This window comes from Mirounga leonina, unplaced genomic scaffold (assembly GCF_011800145.1).
Source record: "Mirounga leonina isolate KUSES-001 unplaced genomic scaffold, KU_Mleo_1.0 Mir_91, whole genome shotgun sequence".
Taxonomy (NCBI): Eukaryota; Metazoa; Chordata; class Mammalia; order Carnivora; family Phocidae; genus Mirounga; species Mirounga leonina.
Genome location: NW_023270839.1, coordinates 6,375,445 through 6,400,473, shown reverse-complemented (window position 1 = coordinate 6,400,473; position 25,029 = coordinate 6,375,445). Strand labels below are relative to the sequence as shown.

Sequence of the window (25,029 nt, the reverse complement as noted above, 5' to 3'; positions counted from 1 at the left end):
TTATTGTATTTGTTTGTTTGCTTGAGGGAATTTACATGGACCCTGACTACTGCTTTCCACCTTCCAGAGGCTGGAGAAACTTCCTGTAATTCAGCTGCTCCAATGGGGGTAGCTAGGAGGTACCAGAGTGGATGCCCGAGGCTGGTGGCTGCAGAGCAAGGACCTGAGGGGCTCTGTGGGAGGGAAGCACAGCCATTTGAATCTTGATAGATGGGGATGATTTGCTTACAAAAATGTGGTCTCAGTTTATACTCCCATTCAATGGCATTTGCTTATCGAGTGTCATGAGCATTTGAACACTACTTTTTAAAAAATTTGCATTGCTCAAAGAGTGAGGCTATCTTTTCATGTTTAGCAACTTGGATTTTTCTTTTTTTTTCTGTGAACACCCCTTGGTATCTTGCACGGGGACTTTAACCCAAGGAAAGGTTCATTTATGTAATGAGCATGTCCTATGTGCCTACTAAATCATAGGTCCCTGGGCAATCTGGTGAACGAAATAGCCACGGTCCAGAGCTGAATATGGGCCAGACAGTAAAGACAAAAACACAGGTCTGAGTACATGTTCGGGGGGTTCTCCTTTAGATGCGGTGGTCAGGGAAGGTCTTTCCGCAGAGACATGCAAGTGGAGAGTTGATAGCCGAGAAATGATGTGCTACTGAAGAGCTGGGGAAGGAAGTATTCTTGACAATCAGAGACAGCAGATGCACAAGGACCTGGCATGTTGGGAGAAAGGCAAGATGCCCGGGCCAAGGACAGCACAGTGAGAAATGAGGTGGGTTTATTCTGGGTCCTGACTGAATTCAGGGGCAGACCTGGGCCCTACATTCAAGGCTTTCTTTTCTTAGGTAAAAAGCCTACAATGAAACTTTGGGCCAATGTCTTTTGTGAGCATGCTTGTGGAATTGGGCTCGCGGGGACTTCAGAAGCCCTCGTCCGTCACAAAGCAGGACTACTATGGATCATTCCTCCCAAAGAAGGACGAGTTTGAATAGCTTCTGTGTAGGTATAGTGCTTTCCCCTAATTGCCCCTTCCTGTCGCTCATATTTTGTAAGGGTGATATTCGTTGGAGTTAACACTAGCCCTCGTGCTGCCACTGCAGCCTCCTTCTGCCTTTAATCCGCCCTCATTCCACTTCAGGGAGGAGGAAGTGAATAAGGGGGAACAGAGAATGGGGGACCCAGTGGGGTGGACCATTCCTCACAGAATGAGGACCCAGTGGGTAGACTGTGGTGCACACCCCCTTCCTCCTAGAGCTCTCTCATCCAACATCACTGGTGAGTAGTATGTGCCCGAGGGCTGTCTTCTGTGTGTGTGTGTGAGTGTGTGTGTGTGAGTATGTGTGTGAGTGTGTGTGTGTGTGTCTGTGAATGTGTGTGGTGGCTCACCCACCCTGGAGAATGCAGTGGGGTCCAGAGGAACACAAGTTTGAGTAGGTGGCTTAGACCAGCTCAGCATGAGGCTTGAGGAGAGTCAGGTATGCCTTCTTCCTGGCCTTTCTCCCGCTGTTGCCCAGGTAAGGCACCCCCAGAGGGAAATATTGAGCTGGCTTCCTGGTGACCCCCAGTCAGTATAACAATGCTGCTCCCAGTGAGTAGAGCTGAGTGTTGAGTCTTCCCTGTGTCTAAAAGAATGTCCTCGGATTGCATTCTTCAATCAGATCGGTATTCTGTCTCCTGAATAACTTATTATTCCTTTCACGTCTACTCACGGAATTCCCAAGACCTGGGCCATTTCTGTGGCCCTCTCCGTGTTAATCTTAGGTTAGGACAACCAGACACAGTAGGGACCGATCTGAATGTGCCTCCATTCAGGGGAGAGTATGTCTGACTTCTCTGACTGGTTTCTGAAATTTTGTTTTGTTTGTTGTCAACAAGGCTTCCCAGGTGGATGGAGAACATGTTCGTCATCAGGATGTCAGAACTCTCAAGAGTTACCTGTGGTCCTGGGGTGAGCTGCGTCCAGGCCAACCTGTCCAGCACAGTGTTCTCCCTCCGCCCCTGGAATGCCCTGAGTCTTTTCCCTTGGGGGTTGCCTCGAAGCCCAGGTGTCCCTTGCTCTGAGCAGTCTGGGACTGTCTCTTACTATTGTCTTTGATTCCCTTTCCATGATGGCAAGTGGGGGATTCTTTTTCTTGGGAGAGCAGGGAGAGGGCATGATGATACCATGTAGCATGCAGGGGCAGACCTATAGGGGAAGAGGGGGTGGTAGAGAAAGGAATCCCTTAGGTGTTGGGTGGGGACAGTTGCAGACCCTGTTAATGAGTGACACATACCTCTTTAGCACTCTGTACTTCGCAGAGCTCCTTCACATTTCACACCTCACTTCACTCACCAGGACTGTGAGGCGGGCAGGATGGAGATTATTTTCCTTTGAAACACGAAGAACCAGATACAGAAAAATGATGTAATTTGCCCGAGGACGAAAAGCTAATGACAAAGCCAGGAGGCTCTCTGCCAGGAAGGATTCTAATTTACTTTTTTAAAAGAAATTTGCCTGGCTTGCAATTTGTTAAAAAATAACACCTAGTGCAATTGTTGGAGGGGTAGAGTTTGGGATTTGGTTGGGATACTTCCTGGCTGTTATAACTAGCCAGGGCCTTCTTGTCTGCACGGTCCTTTACAAATGGCCTATTTCCCAATAGGGTTGGATTTACTTGGACATCGTAAGTAACAGCACTGTGACAACTCTGGGCAAACAGTATGTTGACATCAGTTTTTCTGGGTCCTTCTTTCCTTCTTTTAGCTGAATGCCTCAAGATGCTTCCAGAAAAGGCATGCTACAGTGAGATATGAATTACTTCCTTTTCTTTCTTAGGGCTGTTTTCACTCTAGGCCCAGGTTCCATTTGTGGAGTAAATGGTTCTCTTTAAGATACTCTCAATTTAAGTCATCTAGGAATAGTTTGAGTAGCATCCTTGGAATCACACTGATATATCCGAAGACCTTGAAGTTCTTTTTTTAAAAAGGAGCATGAATCACTGCCCCAAGGACATGCCCCATAATATCCCAGGCCATAAAACCATTCATTTCCATTCCTATAGTTGAGGGCACAGACTCTAGGGCCAATTTATCTCACTCTTGTTTTTATGAATTTAGTCTTTTTGGAAATTTCCTCCAGAAAATGGCCCCTACCAGGTTTGCTTTTGGGCCATGGGCCTCAGCTGGATATATGAAATGTCAAGGGTTCTATGTCTATAGATCATAAAATGGCCAAAGAGGCCTGAAAAATGTCTGCCCGTGTGTCCTGTGCCAACATAGATTTAAGGAAAACACATCCATTCTTCTAGCCAGCAGTGCGGTCTGGCAGGCATCACAAGCCTATAAGTTTTACTACTTCATTCTGGATCCATCACAGAGAAGAAGCCTGCTGCCGAGCTGACCGGCACACATGGCGCCCTTATGGGCAGGTATGGGGCTAAAGGCTTTACATTCATGATTTCATTTAATCCTTATAATAACCTGTGAAGTAGACAATCACTCCCATTTTAAAGCTAAGAAAACAGGCACAGAGAGAATTAGTATCTTGCCCAAAACTACCTACTTTCTAGGACTGGAGCTGGAATTTGAAGGAGGGCAGGCCTTCCTGGGACCACTTATTAACCACAATGCAATGCTGCTGCCAGTAAAGCGGCACAAGGGGGCGCCCTGCCCACGTCCGCGCCAGTAAAAGCTGTGCTATTGGGGAGGGTAGGATTCACACATTCTTTTTTTCCCCACAGGTTGTGTCCAAAAGCCGAGACTCCTTCAATAGTGGACAGTTTCAGGCCAATGTAAATGGGCGACCAGGACTGGCCACTATAATTTCAGGTCGAAAACACTCCCTGAAGGATGCCACTGCACTACGAAAAAAGCATGTTCAAGAGTAGGAACCAGATTTTCCTTCCTAGGGTAGTAAAAGAAAGGATTAGTTTTAAGGAAAACTAACAGAAAGCTTCAGGCGTTACTCACCGAGGATGTGGTATTATAATTACACACGGTCAGAGCATAGAACAGGAATTTTCTTTAGAAATTGTGAATTGCCCAAGCCATGTTTAAGATCTCTGGATAAAGCTGAGAATTTATGGGCCTCATTTTTCTTTCTTTCTATGTCGTCTGACAAATAATGAGTGGCAAAGCAATTGGGATACAATGTCATAGGACAAAGGCTCGTATCTAATATTGACAAATGACACCAGGGATTTGCAGGACTGGTGATTCTTGTCTAGCCTCTGACACATCTAAATATGGATATGTGATGGGGCCAGGCTCCATTTAAATGGCCATCCTTGGGCTGGTTGAACACACAAAGACAGGAAAAAAAAGAATACATGTTCTATTAAAAAAAAACAAACTTCCCCCACTCCACCTGAGAATCATCAGCATATAAAATGTCTAAGACAACATGAGGACAGTGGCGGTACTCGGCAGCAACTGACTCAGAATCCCTTAGTTCTGACCACTGGTTCCCGCGGACCAAGGGAGGCAAGAGAGCTTTGCCTCCTTAGAGTACGTCCAACAGTGTGTGGTGGGATGGGCCAACGGACCTGCCACCCTCCTCCCCCGCCCCCGGAAGACCATGACTCATCAGCAGAAACAAGAAAATGTGGCACAAAACTTCCAGCGGTAGCAAGTGAAAACATGACTCAGGAAATCCCGAGGCTCCAGATGGGGCTCAAGGGAGAAATATAATATAATATAATGGGGGGTCAAGGCAGGAGGTTACATTACAACAGTAATTGAGCTGAAATGCATAGTATATTTAATTTCCTTGACAGCTTTAATTGGCTGGTTTAAACCTAGTAAGCATCTGGGGAAGCCAGGTGCCCTACCATCCGGAGCCTGCTTAAGTCATTTCTTTTTTCTTTGCAAAAGACAAGATGACCGGGGGCGAGTTTGGGGGTAAAATGTGTGCATTTCTAAGAACTCCCCAATGACTGTCATGCAGCCAGGATGGAGGCTGTTGGAAGCCACTGTGAACCAGCCCTTTATGGTCGGTAACATGTAGGAGCCGTTAGCTAAAGCAGGATTTAAAAAGGGTCGGACAGCAAGGCGGAAGGGCACGGAGGGGAGAAAGGTTGGCGGGGAGGTAAAAATGAAGATTAATTTTGTGTCAGGCTGGCTCTGGCTATGCAAAATCATTTTATATGTAAGTCCTGGATTTTTAAAAAGCAAATCAAAGGAAAATCCACTTTCCGTACCACCTCGGTACAAGAGGGCTGTTAATGCATTCACATTTATAGAACCTGAGATTCGCTTTGTGGGTGGGATGTCTTCTTTTCCCATGTCTCTTACATCTTTACATTTCTCATACTCTGATAATGGCCCATCTGAGGCATTTTCTGGTGTTAATGACCCCTGGAAGTACTGTCACCTGCCTAGCCATGTCCACAAGGGCAAGGAGGTGTCATAAAGTGATTTCAGGGGCATTTAAGAGCACAGCTCAGCTCTTTTCCTGCTGCCAGTTGTGTGGATGGCATATGTGTGTGTGCAGACGTATGTGCATGTGCAAACGTGTGTGCGTGTGCAGACGTATGTGCATGTGCAAACGTGTGTGCATGCAGACGTGGGTCTAACCGCCACCCAGGCTCATCAGTGCCAGGGGAGAGGCATGCAGAATGGATATCAACAGAAATAACACTCAAACATTTGCATTTCTGTTTGAAATTTATTTCTGGTATTTTTCTTCCCACTCTTCTTCTACCTCCCCCACTCCCGGCCCTCAATCTGTTTGTTTAGGCAGATGATGATTATGATGGGTCAATAGTTTTTCCTAAGCACATCCCTACTGATGCAAGGGGGAAGGCACCACTGATTTTTTTTTTTTTAAACACTTAGCATATTAATCCTTCCCCCCAGATTGAGAATTAGTTGTTACGGTAGGATTGCTAACAAATACAAATTATATTAAGAAAAAAAAGTCAGCTCTGCAAGGCAATGGGTTTATAATTAGTTTGCAAGAACTGGTGCCTTTCACTACATAATTAACTTCGGGCTGCTTTCTTCATCTAGCCATCTCTCTATCCTCTCTTCTCTGAAAACTAGAGACCGCAGTCTTGCCCTTCACCCAGGAAACACTTCAGAGTCCTGCCTGCCTTAAAAGCACATGTCTCCGCCAACCCAGGGGGCTGCTCTGTACTGTGTCACCCAAGCCACTTCCCTTGAAAACAAACGGGTGATGTGGTCGTTATTTCCATAAAAATAAATCGACATAATTTGATAAAGTCTTCTTTCCAATTTAACAGGGCATGAAACTAGTCTGCGGAATGAGGGCACATGCTGAATTGAGTGTTTGAGTTGAGCGCATCACCAGTATCAGCAGAAAGGGAATTGTTCATCGGCTTAATTCCTTTGCCCACGAGAAGAAAAAAACACACACACACACACAAAAACAAAAAAACCCCCCAACAAACCCTCTTGTTGGATAGAAGCTCATTGTCTAAATGAAGGTTAGCTCTTTGGTCTTTTTTAATGTTTCAAGTTTTCCCATTAGAACACATATAAGGAAATGCTATCATTATGCTAATCCTAGCTCTTAGGTGTTCCGGAGGCCCACAAGATCTTCCCATCAGCATCAGAAACTTGAGGATGCCTGCCTTTTGGGTTGTGTTTTACAAATGCGACAAATAATTGCGAGAAACAAATTTTCATCACAGAGTTAAAATATTTAATGACAAAATTAGAGTTAACTGTAATCACGAATCATAGAGCAGGTGTTAACTTGTCTCTGAAAGAAACAAAAATTATATTTGACATCCTAGAGAAACTTCTGAAGAATTAATAACTGTACCACAGACAGCAGCGGTGTTACGATTCTAAAAATGAAAAGAAAAACCTATCTTTATTATCCCTTATTGAGGGCATTCTGTAAATATTTTTACATAAATGCACAACCTTTGTTAGCCACAAAGTAGTAGTATTAAGACAGATTTCACTGTAATTGTAAGTCTAACACAATCTTTGTTTTTTCAGAGCTTAAAAAAAGTTAACTACTGATCTTGTTACATTTTACAAATACATTCTTTAATATGAAACATTAACCTGAATAACTGTATACGTCCTGTATGCAGATTATCTAATACTAGGTGAGGACTACTATGGACGGCTACGTTCCAGGAAGAAGGGGTAATACTAGGAAGCTTCTTTTCTCTACGTGTTGTCAGTACAATTGAAGAAGTCCTTCACAGAGATAGAGTATCCCCAAAACTCATAATGAAGTGCAGAAGTGAAACAAATTAACTGTCTTCTAGCAGCTTCACCCAACAAATTGGTCCCAAAGAATGTGACATTTTAGCAATTTCCTCTAGGTTAGACTTATATTTTGTATCACAGCACCTTCTACAAAAGGATAGCAAAGAACTTCACGTGTGTCATCACGGGGCAGCTCTGCAAGAGGTCAGGAGGTGGAGGAAAGACAGAGGCTGGGGGTTCTGGTCTCGCTGGGGCGGGGGCCTAGGTAGGGCGTTGACCCAGGGAGGTCAAGGGCATGGCCACGCCCTGGAAGCGAATCAATAGAGGGAGCTAATAGAGGTGTTCTTCTAATCCAAGCTATTTCCAGTAAGACTGAAGTCTAAAAGGATAAACAGAGAGTGAAGTAAGAAGGCAAGATTCAGAATACTTAACATTTATTAAGAGTAGCTATCACAATTCTACCAGGGAGGAAGAAGCTCCAATTTCACAGTATGCTTACGACCTCATCCTCTGCTACTTTAGAAGCAGCTCTGCAAACACCCTTGTTAGATAGTTGGCAACAAAGTTTATTTTCAAGTCCGGCCAATTGTTGGGAGGTTTTAGATTTACCCTTTCAATTATTTATACCAACTATCTATCTCTGAAGCTGGAATCCAATTTTGGAAGATGAATATATCCATGTGTATGTGTGTTTTCTGAACCGAGGACTGCAAACAAAACCCGTTTTGAGTGATATTTTGGGATTTTCTTAGAAATTATAAATGCTTCTAATGGTACTCATCAGATAGATAGCAAGTTCTTTGCTTCTCTGACCTTTTTAGACACTGAAAGTACAAAATATTATAGTAAACTTGCATAATTTACCATATTAATTTTAGAGAGTTTTCTTGAACTGGACCATCTTCCTAAGAGGATTCAGAAATTTGTCTCCAGCAAACCTCATCTCCTTTTTGACATGTACTGTCTAAGATAACTTTTTTTCCCCCCTATAGCCCAACTTTGTTTCCCAGGGAATGCTTTATCAGGAGAAATTAAGCTATTGAAGTCAGCATAAATAACCCCAAAGTCATCTTGGGCTGCCGTGTAAGAGGCTACAATGCATGGACTCAGTCGGCTCAATGGGTAGGAGGATCAGAAAAGGGTCCTGAAGGTTCAGGCAGCTTAAAGATCAGTGCACTGCAGTGGGAGGCTGAGACTGTGTCTGGGATGTGCAGCTTGCCTCCTTGTTTCACAAAGACGGAGCGCAGATTTAAAGTTTAGCATTTAATCTTCAGAGAAAGAAAACTCCCAGACTCCGAACCCAGCACTCTTGGGAGTAACGCAAAACCAGGACGTGTGGGAGCCAACTTTATTCGATCTGACTGCAGTCTAAAGGCTTCACGAGCATGTTTTATGTCAGACCGGGCAAGTTGCAATGGCCATGAAATACAATTTGTCAAGACACCTGCACTTTAAATTATATTAAATAAATAGATAGCAAATAACAACATCAGAACCTCCAAAAATCAGATAGAGAGACACTGAAGGTGATATGGTGAGGGTGTTTCTAAAATAGGCATGACTTTGTAATAAGAGAGATTTTAAATGTAGTATCTTTTCACATTATCATTCACACAGACCTTTATCTGGACAAATCAATTCTTGATAAAAATCCAAGCTCTTTTCAATATCGGCTGCCGTAATTTGGGCCAATGACAAAAGAAAGAGACATCCATGAATGCACAGAGGTTTTTAAATAGGTTTTTCCTTACGTCTTTGATCTCAAGTTTTTACCCTTCCTATGAAAACTGCAAATAATCAGCATGGAAACAAGTACTGGAAGTATTTAAACTGTAGCTCAGAAAGTAGATTTCTATCTGCCATTCTGATTTTGTGTGTTTCTTTTTTTTTTTTTTTGAATGCTGGTGATGGCTCATGCAAAAGATTACCATATAAAAAGCAAAAATCTAAGACTGCTGTTTCCCCTGATAAATCCAATTGTTTGCCATAATAGACTTATGTTTCAAGATACAGAATCTTAACCTTCAAGTTAGGAGTGGCTAGGGGACTGAGAGAAGCAATGACAAAATGACAGTCACTGCTTGACTCTGATTTCCAACCAGCAACAAGAACATCTGATGTCACCATGTGAAAAGGTCTTCCAGCTTAATATCCCATTTTTTCTTTTTAAGTCATCTCTACACCCAAAGTGGGGTTTGAACTGATGACCCCAAGATCAAGAGTTGCATGCTCTGCTGACTGAGCCAGCCGGGCACCCCTCTGGTTTAATATCAAGAAGAAAAAGACAACAACATGTTGTTGCCAGTTTAGACCCAGCTCAGCATAGCATGTGGTCCAAATTTCATATCCAAACTACTTAAAAAAGAAAGTTAAAGAGAAGACACATATGGAGACACACATACAAACATGCAGTGGAAAAAAATAAAACACCGAACGAAGCTGATGCCACCGCCGCATTTCTTAGCGTGATCCTAGTGAAATGTATAAACACAACGTCTTTTCTTTCATATTAACGTCTGAAACGGGAAAAGCAAAAAAACCTAAATGTCCGTATACTGGGTGGGGGGAGAAAAAAAGAAGCAGGCAGAGGTCCGGAGTTCTTGTAAAAACTGCTGAGCAAACTCTTCCATTTCTCTCGAGAGGGTCATCGCCGTGACAGGCAGTTTCTCAACACTTGTGCTTCATGGCAAGCTAAGGAGAAAGAGGGATGGCAAAGTGAGGCATTACAGCTTCGGGGAGAACTCAAATGCATGACGAGAGGTAGCACCGAGGTTTCACTCGCTGTGGCAGATCGCCATATTATTATTATAAATTATTAGCATTTTTGCAAAGAGCCCACCGAGCACTGCCTTTGTTACTCCTCCTTACCAGCGGCTCCTTTGGTGTCACGTGTCCTGCTGGGGGAGCGTGCTATGCGGCTTTCCCCGCACTCCACAGAAGGAGCCGATGGAACAGCCAGGGTGCAGGCAGAGTGAGGGACCCACCTAGAACAGGTAGGAGTAGAACCGAGGTCTCTGGGCTCCTGGGTTACTAGTTACTCAGGAAAACCAACACTCCTCAAATGTAAGTATTTACTGATATCTTATAAAGTATTAAAAATCAACCGTAGGAAAACAATTGGCATTAATCCACTCAATATCCAGCCTGGACCTTCAGCCAAGTTCCAAAGCACTTGGCGAGATGAAGCGGTGTTACTGACTGGGGCTGAACAAGAAAGAGACTGAATCCAGACCGCTATTTACCACTCCTCCCGCGGGTATTTGAGAAATGTGGCTTGCTGAAAGGTTAGACCTTTATAAATGGGAACGCTAATACCCCTGTTTCATTCTGTAGCTTCCCAAGCCCAGCTAGAGCCCACGATGATATACTGAAGGCAACACAGGCAGGTACGGATCATAAAGTTAAATCTGACTTTGCTTTTCTTAGATCCTTTCCAAGGAGCCCGTACACTGAGGTGACCCTGAAGGCAGAGCTGCGCGCCTGAACTGTAATTCCTCACGTGTCTGGAGTCTGGCATTAGGGAGGGGGTTGGGACTGGGAGTAGGGGACAGGGCTCTGCCATTCAGAATGACTTGCAGCAAACAGCGGGTGATTCTCTGCAGGCAAGAGCTTTGTAGAAAGCCCTGTCATCTGCTTCATGACCAGGTTCCTGGTCCTTGAAGGATGAGCCAGGGAGCCCCCTGATTCCACACAGTGGTGCTGGCCATCATTCTGGGTGGTGTCAACGATCCATCTCTCCAGTGTAACCCAGCGCAATCAGGGTCTGCCTTCCCTTTCTTCGATATCTTTAAGAACAAAGTCATAACCCTGGGGCTGCCCCCTCAGTTAGGCCACCTGCGAGAGCAGCAAACCCTTCCTTTGCAGCCTGTGCACAGAGGGGACGGGCGGACCTAGCCCTCGGGCTGCTAAATTCACCGCAGCTGGAAGAGCTCCCCGTGCCTCTCTGCCTGGTGAAGCCAGCCTCAGCGAGACCTCCGCAGACCCTCTGCAGTGTGGACGCCACATCCGTCAACCATTGGGCAGTGTGTGCGAGCATGCCCGGGCTGCTCCCGTGCTAAGCGCTGTGGGTTTTTGCTCAGAAAGGGGGAGGTAGCTAGTAACTCCTGGCCTCGGAGAGCTTATGGTCCAGGAAACATGGCGGGTGGGGGGCTCTCCTTCTGATCTGTTCCACGGCCCCGCCACCCACAGCCCCTCCACTGTATGGACTCCACTTCTTGCTCCGTCTCTCATTTTAATACATTATTTAGCGACGTGGACCACTCCAATCAACACAGAGCTGTTAAGTGTTGTGCATAATGAATACCAAACATAAATATTTGATCAGTGCTGCTGTCCTGTTATTCACGGAGCTGTTAACCTTCAGCTAATGGTCTCGTGCCAATTCACATAGTCATTAATCTTCAGCAACAACCGGGCCCCGGTTACTGCTACCGTGGGGGTCTGGGATGGCGCTAAGCCCAGCCCCCGCCAGGTGGGGCCGTGGCCAACTCAGCATCGCAGGAATACGACGGAACTGGGTCTTTTACTATTTGAAGTATCTTTGCAGAAAGTGGCACCATTTCCATGCTACCTAGGGTTTTTGTTGTTTGTTTTTTAAAAATTCTCTGGGAGTTGGAAGTCTTGGAATATGGAAGGCAGGGTTGCTTCTTTGCTGCAACTTTGCTGCATGACCTTGAGCTCTAAAGTCACAACTGCTCCATACCTCAGTCTCCTCATGATCATAAATATCATCTCTAACTCAAATGCTTCTGGGTCAGTTTAGATGTCAGAGTTCCTACAGAAGAGGAGATTAAAATTTCCTTTGGGTGTATTTTGTTTTCTTACTATCTCATGGAAAGCTTTCTCTTTCAAAGCTGTGTGAACAACTCCCTCTAAATAATGATAAATTGTTACTCATATTGGGGGGAGTTTTAAGAGGCCTGGACTCTTGAGGTCCCTTCTGGTTCAGGGACCCGAAGGAAGCAGGTGACTGTAGTGAGGACAGAGGCGGTCGCTCCCTGCCAATGAGAGAAACCCCCACCCCCTGCCCCGCAAACGTGAGTGTGTACAAAACAGGGCAGATCGGCGTTCCTTTCCATGAGAAATGGCATCTGAGGATGCTGAGGTGTGGGTGCCGCTCTTGCCTGCTGACTCAGTGCCTGTGGCGGGTGTCAGAGCCGGGCGCACACGGCAACGATGTGCCTTCTGGGGCAGGGGACAGTGAGCAGGCCTGCTCTGCGGCTGCGCTACTTTCCTAAGGGCTGAGATGGTGCCAAGCCTGCAGCTCAGGAAGGAACCACGCTTCCTCAAGGCAGGCCGAACAGAGCTGGGGGAGACGGGGTGCAGGAGCAGTTTCCATCTGCTTTCCTGGAGTTAAGTACCCACATATCTTGATGGCAGGGCTGTGCAAAGGTGATCCACTCACTAATGGACCTGGGTCATTGCAGGAGTCCTGGGAAAAGTTAGAAAGATCCTTTTGACCGCAGTGTAGAGAAGTGTGCCATAGTCCCTGGCTGGGGTGACATGCCCTCATTCAACCAGGGAGCACGGAGGAGTCTCACCTGGTCTTGCTGTGGTCTGCGAAGGGTACCGGCACGTACCCTGTGTCTCAACTTGTAAACACAGCCCACTCTTTATGAATCAACACAGCTGCTTGTCTGGGGGCGGAAGGTTTGGGTTCTACCTCAGCACGCTGTCCTCACCAGCAGGTCTGGTGGGGGCCTGGCCGGGGAAATGACATCTTCATGGTCAGGCCACGCCAGTGGGTTTAAATCGGGAGTCCTAGTCCCTGGGAAAATGGCCACACCTTATCTAAAGTGGTCATTCTCCTCGTTAGGAATGCCGCCAATGCTGGTGATTCATAAGCACACATCCCAATTTTAGAAAACCACGTCTGGCCAGGATAGTGCCTAGCTCCCACTCCCTCACATGCACTAATAGACACCAGCAACCCCTTCACCTCCCTCTTAGAACACCCACGGGCAGGGAAACCAAAACAAGGGCATGCCGCCCCCTCCCTCCTCCATCTCTCCTGAAAACAGGCCGCTGGCTGGCACTGATCCTCCAGGTGGTCAAGGCCAGAGGCCCCTTTGCCTTTGGTGGCCTAATCAGTTTCTGACCTGACAGGCCCTGTTTCAAGGCTTATTCTGGGTTTAGAAAGTATCCGCCTTTAGCAGGAGCCCTGCCCAGCCCACTCTCGGGGGAGGGGGCAAAATCTTCATCTCCAATTCCTCCCCATCCCTTTGTTGGGGTCCTCAATCACATTTCTCCATCCCCCTACATAGGTGCTTGTTATGGGATGGAATAGGGCAGGTTCAACAGAACTACTTTCATGGAAATTATTATCGCCAGTATTAATTCAGATCTGTATAATGTCAGGTATTGTGATCATAGATTTATAGGTTTGAATTCATTCAATTCTCTTGACGCCCTAGGAGACAGGCACTGTTATTAATTAGCCTGAGTTTACTGATGAGGGAATTGGGGCTTAGAGAAATTAGGCACTTACCCAAGGTCATGGGGATGGTAAATCAAACGTAGATGTTAACCACACCATACTGTCTTCCCAAGCACCCAGCAAACTTGGCCACAACATCAGGGAAACAGGGCGACCAGGGCCAAGAATCATGGCCATCTGGTCAGGTTATCCAACCCAGTGTTTGTACAACCACCTCTGAGGGGGACGCCCACATGGATGACATCCAGGTATTGTCTACTCCGCCTTAGGAAGAGCGATTTCACAGACTTCCTTGGTAACCTGGCTCATGATTTCATCATTCACCTAAAGTCTGGTTTTAGCAGAATCTTATCAGTGCACTGCTGACTGTTCTATCCTGTGAGGCAAGGTCCGAAGGAGAACTGCCTGCACTATCACCCCTCCCAGACTGGAAGACAATTAAAAAATGACTCCCTTTAGCATTCTCTTCCCCAAATCAACACTTTGAATGCTTCTCCAGACTTCCACTACCACCCCTCCCCCAACCGCAACATTTGCTGTGGTTATAAATGAAGCTGGGGCAAGAATTCTAGCGTTTCCATCTCATCATTTCTGTCTCACAAAGGCTGGAGAAGGGACCTTAAATCTGAACCTTTCGGAAATCTTCAATCTGAGCTCCCTCTTTCCGGGACAAGCAGTGAGCAAGGGTCTGGCCTCCAGCATGGCCACCCTGCATTTTCAGCCAGATCTGGCCAAGTCTCCTCCAGGGAAGCCCACATGGGCCCCCGAGACAGGGGTGCAGTAAGACCCCGTCACAACAGAGAGCTGATGATGGAAGGACACAGGTCTGTGCAAGGGGGCTGCGGGACAGGAAAGCAGGAAGCATCCCCTGGGGTTCGGATCCACAGTCAGTGCTGGGCATGAGCCCCTGGGTGAGGCCAGCCAGCCTCAGCTGGGGAGACCTTTCTTGTTACTTTTCAGGTTGTGCATTCTCCCTTCAGCAGAGCTGGGGTTTTCTGTTGAAGCAAGTTAATTTTTTCCCCAAAGGTCACCTGAAAAGCATATCTGAAAGGCCGGATTATGAGTTGGAGAGGCCAACAGTTATCAGCAGGGGTTGTTTCTGGAAACCTAAATTCCAATCCCTAGCCAGACAGCTGCCCTTTGACCTGAAGCACAAGATCAGTCATAAACCCTCTTTATCCCCTGACCAACAGGGCCACTCTTTCCTTTGGTTTGTGACTGCCTCAGAGAGCTGGCTGCCAGTAAAAACTCCCCTTTCCCCTTCTGGAAGGCACAGTCTTCGGGAGCGTGTGAACGTGCATGTGTGTGCCTGTGGTCACGTGGGAAATGCCATGACCTGGGTTCAGAGCAGGTAGGCGCCCTGGGGGGCAGCTCTGCATGAGTCAGGGCAGCCTTAGAGATCCAAGGCCCCTTGCAGAGGGGCAAGCAGCCCTGAGGTGCCCTGTGTGGGTTGGAGGTGGGGGGACTAGAGCTGGCTTTTCATACAGTGAAGATAAGAACACAGGATGCTGGGTTCATGACCGTGACCGGAAAAGGACGGCAAGGAAAAGTAAGCACGGGCAGCCCCAAGTCCTTTCCAAGCACTGGCCATGGGGGGGGGAGGGATATTCTTGGATCTGACCTCCTCCTCCCCCCATCCTCTTCCCTGAAACTTGAGCCCTAAAATTCTGGGCAGGAACTAAGGTTGGTCCACATTTCCCAAAGATCCAGATCCAAGGTCAGAGACAGAAAGAAAGACGTTAGCAAGGAGAGAAATGAAGAAACAGGTACAAGAAGCACTCTTTCATGATTCTGGTACTTACTAAGCAGCAGGTTGTATAAAGGGTGGGAAAAAAAGGGCTTTTGTATCTCCCACTATGGGAAACACACTGCAATAAGTTTCTCGGAGCCAAAGCTCCCTGAGCACCTGGAGTGGAGACCTCTACCTCTCTGCAGGACCCACCTTGTGTGCAGTTTCCGCGAACTGCTGGGCGCTGTTCTTCATGTCTTCCGTCTTCTCCTCTGCTCGACCTAACCGCTCCCCGCGCTCGTTCAAGGCCTGGCTTGCTTTCTGTACGGCGCTGGTCACACTATCGGCCGCCGAATGGAGGATGCTGTTCCCTGAAGAAGCACAGCAAAAGCGTCAGAGGCCGCCTTGGCTGACCTCCAGTGACAGAACCCCGTAAAGGCGGAGCACCTGCAAGAGCAAGACAGGTCCCTACAGAGAAGCTTCGGGTATCTAGGAACCAGTCAACATTTCTTCTGATCTTGTCTGACTGCACGTGTGCAGGAAGAGGACCCCCGGGCTGCAGGACTCGGGCAAATGCCAATGGCTTCTCTTGTATCCCCTTCACTGACACAGCCCTCTCTCCTGTCATTCTCTTTGGCGAGGGTCCAAGGGACAGGGGCCATCTGGATTTAGGACTTGGCTTGCAAAAGTAAATGGAAATCCTGACAAGTTTATAGACTTAGGCAAGTTCAATGAGACATATCTGGATCTTATGCACATTTCCTCTTGACCTGGGGTTTAGGTGAAAACCCACAGGGAAAGGGGGCACAGAACTTTTCCAGAGAGAATGCTCTGTATTCCTTTCAACGCCTCCCTTCCATTTTACCCTGCCATCCCTAGATGCATGGTTTCTTGTAAGCAGCTGTGAATCGGTCTCAAAGTTCAGAGGAGATGTGCCAGCTCCCAACCTTGAATCCTGAGCCATGGCTTGGTTGGCTGGGCCTCCTTGCCTCTGATCTCCAGTTTATGAAATATGGGGCCTTAATACTGCACTTAGCCAGGAGGTAGAAAATGGTGACAGAAACCAGCCTCAGAAGAAACTAAGGACTTCCAGATTCATGAGAAAGTTGAAAACCATCACACTTCAAAGGATTATGTATCCCTGACGTCCCATTTGCCAGGACTGGAAAACACAATTCAACAGTGAAGAACTGGCAGATGCATAACCCACTGAGAACCAGCGACTTGCAAAATTACAACCCAGGAAAATTTATAGCTGTATTTTGTTAACATTGAGTAGAAGATATTTAATAGCATTTTATGTAATAGCTTTATGACTTTCGTAAGTTTATTACATCATTTAACTTTGTACTTGGGATGGATACATCTAGCTACAGACAGCTTTTAATAGAAATGTAGTCTACCCCCCCAACCCCCCACCTCCAGTCTCAGCTGTAAAAGCTTCCTAATTTCTCTTCTGTGGGAAAAGTCTGTGGTTTGTGGAACAGAATCTCAGGCACAGAAAGTGCCTGGTGCCTACGAAGGATTCTGTAAATTGTTTCCCATTTTTCTTCTTTAGGAGTGGATTTTAAGGGCTTCCACTGTGTGCTAAGGGGAGGAGAATGGGGGTAACTTGGTATTACTCAGTTGTATTAAGGACTCCATGAGCCAAGATAAATCAACACAGATTAATAGGGACTAGAGGAGAGGAGATGAGGCTCTGGAGGGAACTGGTGGAATACAAGGACTGGAAAGGAAAGTCTATGTCTTTAGAACAGATGGAGGAGGAGGCGAAATCTTGGTCCCCCTCAGCTTTCACATCATATTCATGACTATGATGATAGCCTAGGTTAGACCATTCCCTAACATGGGAATAGCATGTTCCAATCTTAAGTACCTTGACAAATACTATTTCATTTGGCTGTCACACAAATTCTCCTGAGAAGACTGAGACTAAGTTGAGGTTAAGTGGTTTGCAAGGAAGGAAGTGGCAATGGCCAGTACTGGAACCTGATTTTCCAATGATTCTTCCTTATTCTGTAGTTTCTTCTTTGCAGATATGGTGTAGGTTGTGGGAAGCAATGCAAGTAGACAGAATTGTGAGCAGACTAGCAGAGACAGATTTTGAGTTTATTTCCCAAGGTAATGCCTGACTGTTTCTGTCCTCAAGGTATTCCTCTTGGTCAATGAAGAGTTATTGCCCATGCTGTACTGTAAGTCAAGCGGTCTCGAGAAGAAAGAGGCCAGTGGGATGGAATGGGAAGATGGAAAGGACTGGAAGGGACAGAGGAGTGGGCGGAGCACACTAAAATTTCCTCCCTTTCTTGCTTACTTTCACATACCCATAGCTTAGCTACCAGAGGCTAGGGCAAATATGGGGCAGGGAATCTGAGACTTCACAGCCAGGAATAGCTGTATTAAACCAAAGGGATTTTAGAATTAGCTACCATAAAATTAGGAGGGTATATAACTAGGACTTGTCTTTTCCCATCGAAATTGACCCTCATGATGTCCTCCATGTTAGACACATCTGTGTTTCTGGAATAAGCCATACTGTCTTGTCATGACTTCCTGAACCTTGTACAAGGTATCAGGTAACATTGCATCCAGTTTTATATGATACTGTTTAACAAACAGGCATTGTTACTAAAAGAGAACCAAAAGCTGTCTTCAGTATTCAAAGATGACACTGATGACCATGATCAACAGAAGATCCACCTCCAGGTATTTTCAGACATGAGGATGGATTTGAACAAATATCAGGGCCTTAGTTGAAATGACCTCTCTCTCCTGGTTTCAATTCTAACCATATTTCAGGCTCAGTGAAGTCTCATCACCTTTGTCAAGTTTCAGGTGAACTCCAAACCCTCCCTCCTCTCAACTCCGTAAGAACTGTCTATATCCTTCGTCGGCACTTATCAAGGACATTCATGGGCAACTTTTCTACCTCATTTTTCACCTGTAGATGCAATGACTTTCTAGCCAGGTGATAAATTCCCCAAGGGGGCACCATTTCATTATGTTGGCCATTCCTTAAATCTTGAATCTTTCTCCTCTTCTCTTGGGTCTCCTGCTTGCTTACTTTCTTCTCTCTGATATCTTGCTAAAGCTGCAGTTCCGGGCTTCTGTCCTTGGCCCTCTTTTCTCTCTCTCTCTCATTCTCCAGACTCTCCCTAGATCAATTTTACTCAACTCCTGGCTTCCATGACCGAATTCCATCTTTCGCTAGGTTGTGCTGCTAAGCTCCGGACCCATGTTTTCTTACTTGACAACTCCAGGAGAGTGACCCAAGGTCATCTGGAATTCATTATGTCTAAACCTGACCCCACTGTCTTTCCCTTCACACCTGCTTTTCTTTTGGGGTCCCTGGCTCAGTGAATAACCCCACTATCTGCCCAGCTCAATTCAGAAATGTGGTGGTCCAGTCTATATCCTCCCTTTTACCCCGTATAGCTAAAGCTTGCCTTCTACACAGCTCTCTACTTTCTGTTCTTTTCACCATCTTCACTGTTTCTGTGTTGACCTAGTTCCTCCTGCTTTCAGAGTTCTAGCAATAGCCTTTTTTTTTTTTTGGTTCATCTTCCACACTTTCATACTAAACTTTTAAAAAGGCGAATCTGTTACCATCTCCCAACTCAAGATAAAATCAAGACTTTTGCCTTGCCTTTCTCTCAGCTCATCTCTTAAACCTTGCCAAATTACCCAAATTTGTACAGATGTGTCAGGTTTCTTTTACTTACATGCCTTCATACTGCTACCTCTGCCTGGAACCCTGCTTCTCATCTTAGCCTTTCTAAAGTGGCTCCTTCAATACACTTCAAACTCCCTCTTAGGGAACCTTGTCCTCTGGAGGCTCTGGAGGAAACTGGTGGAATGGTCCCACTTCTATCAACGGGAGCACCAACATCAAGAGAGAGGCTTAGCAATGTGCCAAGGGTCACATAGTCAAGAAATAGCACAGCTAAGTTTTGAACCCAGAGAGCCCACCTCCAGAGCCAGTTCTCTTCCTCATTGTGTTAAATGGGCTCTCCATGGGAATTTTCTTGTATGAGATTAATGAGAGTCTGCATTAACTGTGTGGAAGGAAGACCTCAGTACAGTAGTTCCTCATGCAACCCTTAAAATCACGATACAAAACAAAATATCCTATTATTATTATAAGTTAAAAATACTTACTGTAGAAAATTTAGAATACACATTACTATAAAAAAGCAATAAAATCCTGTAATATTCAATTGCTTAGAGATAACCACAATTTACATTTATGGTACATTTTATTCTAGTAATTTTTCTGCACATGCTTTTCTAAAACATGGCTGAGACCATACCGTATATATTTAGTTTCACATCCTACTGTGGACACTACCCCATGTCATAAAAAATTCTTTAAAAATACTGTATATAATGGTTGCATAACACTGCTGTAATTTATTTGACTCTTTCCCTTTTAGATACTGGGTGTGTTTCCAAAAGTTCTGCTTTTTGACACGAGGTTGCGATTACCTTATTGAATTACACACACACACACACACAGACACGATCTTTGCCCACATCTCTGACAATTCCTAGAAATGAAATTGCTGATTCAAAGAACATACACACTGTCGAGGCTCTTGATGCATGATGAAAATTGCTTCCCTGAAAGATTCACTCAACTGTCAACACCATTCATTGGTGTGCACGCTATGCGCCAGGCACTGTTATACTGACGCAAATGGCAGAATGACTTTGAGGGAGTGATTTAACTTCTCTGATCTTTCCTCATCTGTCAAATGAGGGTCATGCCATCCGGCTGGTTTGGTTATTGTGGAAATGAAGACGAAGATGGATGCCAAGTGCCTGTAGGTGCTCGGTGGACGTTTGTCCCTCCACCTCCTTCAGACCACATCTGCTCTCTAGGAACTTTGGAAAAATGGCACCATCCCACCCAATTCCATTGTGCATCTCCCTCTCTTCTCTCCTTATTGTGGGGCTAAGTGTCTTTTTTTTTTTTTAAAGATTTTTTTTATTAATTTATTTGAGAGAGAGAATGAGATAGAGAGAGAGCATGAGGCAGGGGAGGGTCAGAGGGAGAAGCAGACTCCCTGCTGAGCAGGGAGCCCGATGCGGGACCCCAAGGCAGCCGCTTAACCAACTGAGCCACCCAGGTGCCCCATGGGCTAAGTGTCTTGGGGCTCCCAGAAGACCCTTCTTAGATATCTTTGTATACCTGCGGTGCCTAGCTCAGGGTGTTGCTCAGAGAGGCAGCTGAGCACAAACTCATTAAATCAAGGCATGCTTTACTCAAAAGTTGGGGCCCATCATGTTGTGTTGAGTTTAAATCTGGAAATAAAACAGTCTCCCAAGGCAGACAGAACAGTATTTCTCTCTAAATAGACAGGAAGCATATTACTACCCAAATTTATTCAAGCAGTCTGAGAAGAGGCTGTCAACCACAGCAAAATAAAGTCAACTGCCTTTTGAATTATAGTCTCTGGAGAGTAGAGACCAGTCTTACTTTATTGATTTTGCATTTACATCAGTTCCACTCGATATGTGTTTTTTAAAAAAAATATATATATATGCTGGCATCTCTTGTTTTTTTATGTTGGCATCTTTTATGTGAAGTGATTGAGTAGACTTTAAAAGCTATGGCTTGAGATAAAGCAATAACAGTGTATTCAGTCACTGTTTGAAAACACAATTAAAATAAATTTAAATGTATAGGAAAACAAGGGGAAAAGAATAAGGTGTATTGATAAACAACAATAGAAGAGAAAGAGGAGGGGGGAAGATTTTCAAAAGCACACGAAACACGCCAACAGCTCAAAGATCAACATAATTTCTTTATATTGTCCTAGACTTCAGGTTGTATCTTGGTAATCAAAATTCCTAATTCAATAGCTAGGAAAGAGGCAACTTCAAGAATTTTCACCAGCTATCTCCTCTATCAAATATCTGTATTTCCATATCTTTCTATATCTCTATATCTTTATCTATAAAGATGACACATATAGATATGTATATTTGAAATGCAAAATATTCATCTTGTTTGGAAAAAAGCAGGAAAATCATCTAAAAAAATAAGTGATCAATAAATATATTCCAGTCTATACCCAGTGCTGAGTAAACACACTCATCTCAGAGCACTGTTTTAAAACTGAATGGTTTTGGGGGCACCTGGGTGGCTCAGTTGAGCATCCAACTCTTGGTTTCAGCTCAGGTCATAATCTCAGGATCCTGGGATCGAGCCCATGTCAGGCTCCGTGCTCAGTGTGGAGTTTGCTTGTCTCCCTCTCTCTCTGCCCTTCCTCCTACTCTCTCTCTAAAATAAAAATAAATAAAATCTTTAAAAGAATGAAATAGTTTTAATAGTTTTGCTTAGACTACTTCTACTCTATAGTCAATTTAATCACATAGGAAGAACTGTACAATAAAGCCCCATGTATCCAAACTAACTTAAAGGAAAACCAATTATAGAAAAAAATATATAACATGGATACAATAAACTCACAAAAATTGGCAGGGAGCTCCATTATATTAAATCTGTTAATAGACCACGGACACTGGGAACTCTCATAGTGTCTGTCCAAAGTGTTTAGTAATAATTTATTCACTGGGTGGCTTAAATAGTCCCTATTCTATTCTTGCCTATGTTATTACTATTTTTTAGCAAAGCTATTTTCATGGGTGGACATAAAGTACACTTAAGTCTGGTCCAGTATTAGTGACATTCAAATGAACTTTCCTGGTCGCTTTTTCCTTTCCTTTTTTTTTTTTTTTTTTGCTTCCAATCTTCACTGCTCAGGGTCTTTACCACGAGAGGACATAGCAAAAGAAAAGTCACATGGAAACTAGGTTGCCGGACTGCTGGGTCCCTTCTCAGATCTAAAGCCACTCAGAACCACTGATAGACTCTCCTTCCTGAGAGGAGGGTGCAGCTCCATCCCCACCCACTGCCAGTAGCTGATGTTACATGGTAACCGTGATGCTTCCTAGGGGGTTCTGCCTAGGACTGTGACTTGTGCTAAACATTCTAGTAATGAATATAATTTAAATAATAACGATGATATTAACTTCTCCAAACAGAGTAATTAAATGCAAAGGCCTACCCGGTGAAACAAGCTGGTTCTTAATTCACAGACTCCATTCATTATCTGTGAGCTTGGGTAAATTACAAAGCTCCTTCTCTTTCCATTGACTAATCAATACTAATCACACTGTTGCATCTCAATGTTGGACCACCTCTAGGATCCCCTAATGGAGATTCTTCCGAAAGGTTAAATTTCATTTGTACTTTTGTGGTAACGACTAATCAGGCAAATTCTGTTACAAATCCAGGCTACTTTATGTAAAACCTTTCTAAAAGGAAGAGTCGTTAACCCATGCTGGGCAAAGATGCAGTATGCCTGTCAGTCAGCCAGTCACTCACAGAAATAGCTAGCATTCACCGAATGTCTGTTCCGTCTGGGTGCTGTGTTTAATTGCCAAAGTCCTCCAAGGAATATTTTCTCGTCCTATTTTACAGCTGAGGAAATGAGTGCTCAGGGAGGTCGAGTAGCTTACCCAAGATCACCCAGATCTCGACCCCAAAACTCTTTTTTTTTAAACATATTTTTAAGAATTGTATATATTTAAAGTATACAACATGACGATCTGATATACACAACGAAATGATTACTACAATCAAGATAATTAACATACCCATCTCGGATTTTTATCTTCTTTTTTGGTGAGAGCACCTGCAATCTACTTTTAGCAAATTTCTAGTATTCAATACAGTATTATTAACTACAGTCGTCATGCTGTGCATTAGATCTCTAGACTTATTCATCCTATAGAGCTTCACTTTTGTATCTGGGGACCAACATCTCTCTGTTTCCCTCACCTCCCTGCCCGGGGAAGGGAGACACAGAAAGAAAAAAAACTGCATGAGCTTGCTTATATAGGGAAGCTAAAAAAGTCAAATACATAGAAGCTGAGAGTTGATCCCAAAGCTCTTGATGACTATGTCAGCATTTCCCAAAGTGGTTCTGTGGTTTAAAAGAATGCACACAGAAAACTCCATTCTATGGTAAAAATGACTTTATGAAGTGCCGATCTAGCTGGTTCCTTTATTGCAGAACTCTGGAAAACCTTTAATATGCTAATGTAATTGTGAATCAGGAGGAGGTAGGGAGGGGAGCAGGAGAGATCTGCCAGCAGAATTTCTGAAACATACTTATTCACAGGGTCCTTTTGCATAGATTATTTTAGTAGGGTGGATTTCTGCAGAATCTGCTTTCGGAAATGCTACTATAAACTATATTGACTCCTAAGTTAAAGGAGGAAAAATAAATCCAGGCTGTCTTCATCAATTTAGTAAGAGATAGACAAGTCATGTAATTACATTAAAAAGGCGTACTTTATAGAGACAGCAGAACAGATATAGCATGCTGAATGGCAGTTCCAGAATTATCTTTTGTCTCAAGTTGGTGGCTAATTTCAGGGACCATGAAACTTGTTTGTTGCCTGCAGCTGGATGACAAAGAAAAATGGACTCAGTGCTCAGGAATACTTTGTAAACCCATAAACTCAAAAGCCTACCTCAAAGACACCTTGGAGTTATCTGTTACTGGCATTACTAAAGGAACAAGAATGGACCCGTTTATCAGGCAAATCTCTTCTGTTGGAGATGTAGAGGTCATTTAGTAGAACCCTGGCCTGTTCCCAAATCACAGTCATACCCCATAGCTCAGGACTCAGGAGAAAGCCCAATGCCCTCTCCCTGTCCTATGAATCGATGCCGAGGAGCTCACACTCTCCTCCCAATGCTTTATTCCAAGATTCCCAATGGAAAGGGCCAAATATTTAGGGTTTTATTCATGTCCCTTTAAACATTTAAATTCAAGAAATTCACCAGTCCTTTAAATATTCATTTAAATGCGGTCTTTATGGGGATTAAGGAGGGCTCTTGTGATGAATACCAGGTGTTGTAGGTAAGTGATGAATCACTAAATTCTACTTCTGAAACTAATATTACACTATATGTTAACTAACTAGAATTTATGTATGTATGTATGTATTTATTTATTTATTTAAAGATTTATTTATTTATTTATTTGAGACAGAGAGAATGAGAGACAGAGAGCATGAGAGGGAGGAGGGTCAGAGGGAGAAGCAGACTCCCTGCCGAGCAGGGAGCCTGATGTGGGACTCGATCCTGGGACTCCAGGATCATGACCTGAGCCGAAGGCAGTTGCTCAACCGACTGAGCCACCCAGGCGCCCAACTAACTAGAATTTAAATAAAAACTTGAAAAAACAACAAAATAACCTTTGTCCTTGTGAACATGTCCTTATGAGTTATAGGGCATCAGGAGAATGAATTTAAGAACAACTTCTTTTGGTTCTGTTTTGTTCAGAGAATATCAGGCTCTCATAAAAGTGGCTGAAATGTAACTTCAAAGAGGGAATCGTTGTTCTGAGGTTAAAAACCTAAAGTGGCTCTAAATTTGGTAAAATGGATTTTGCCCATTCTGTCTTTGCTAACTATGGCAATAAACCAGCTAGGATCTATAGCTGTCTGCTTTTGTTACAGTTGGAAGCCAGTGTCTTTTACTTGAATAACTACAATTTCAAGTCCTGATAGACATAATTTGAGTGCAGCTGGCTAAAACTAATTCTTTTCAACATATGGAGTCTGCTGCTTACTTCCTGGGTGACCTTGAACAAATAACTTACCCCTCTGTGCTTCA

General features: G+C 44.5%; 1 protein-coding gene across 7 annotated transcripts in view; it reads right to left on the bottom strand.

The window, feature by feature from the left end:
* Positions 1-6,623: 6,623 nt before the first annotated feature.
* Positions 6,624-25,029, bottom strand: part of STXBP6 (syntaxin binding protein 6) — a 244,853-nt gene continuing 226,447 nt past the window's right edge. For all 7 annotated transcript variants that reach the window (XM_034994192.1, XM_034994188.1, XM_034994189.1 and 4 more), the window contains 2 exons: positions 15,549-15,706; positions 6,624-9,861 (listed from right to left, as the gene is read on the bottom strand). In XM_034994192.1, the coding sequence (XP_034850083.1) occupies positions 9,838-9,861; positions 15,549-15,706 (182 nt within the window). In that variant the 3' untranslated portion in view covers positions 6,624-9,837. The remainder of the gene's footprint in view (positions 9,862-15,548; positions 15,707-25,029) is intronic.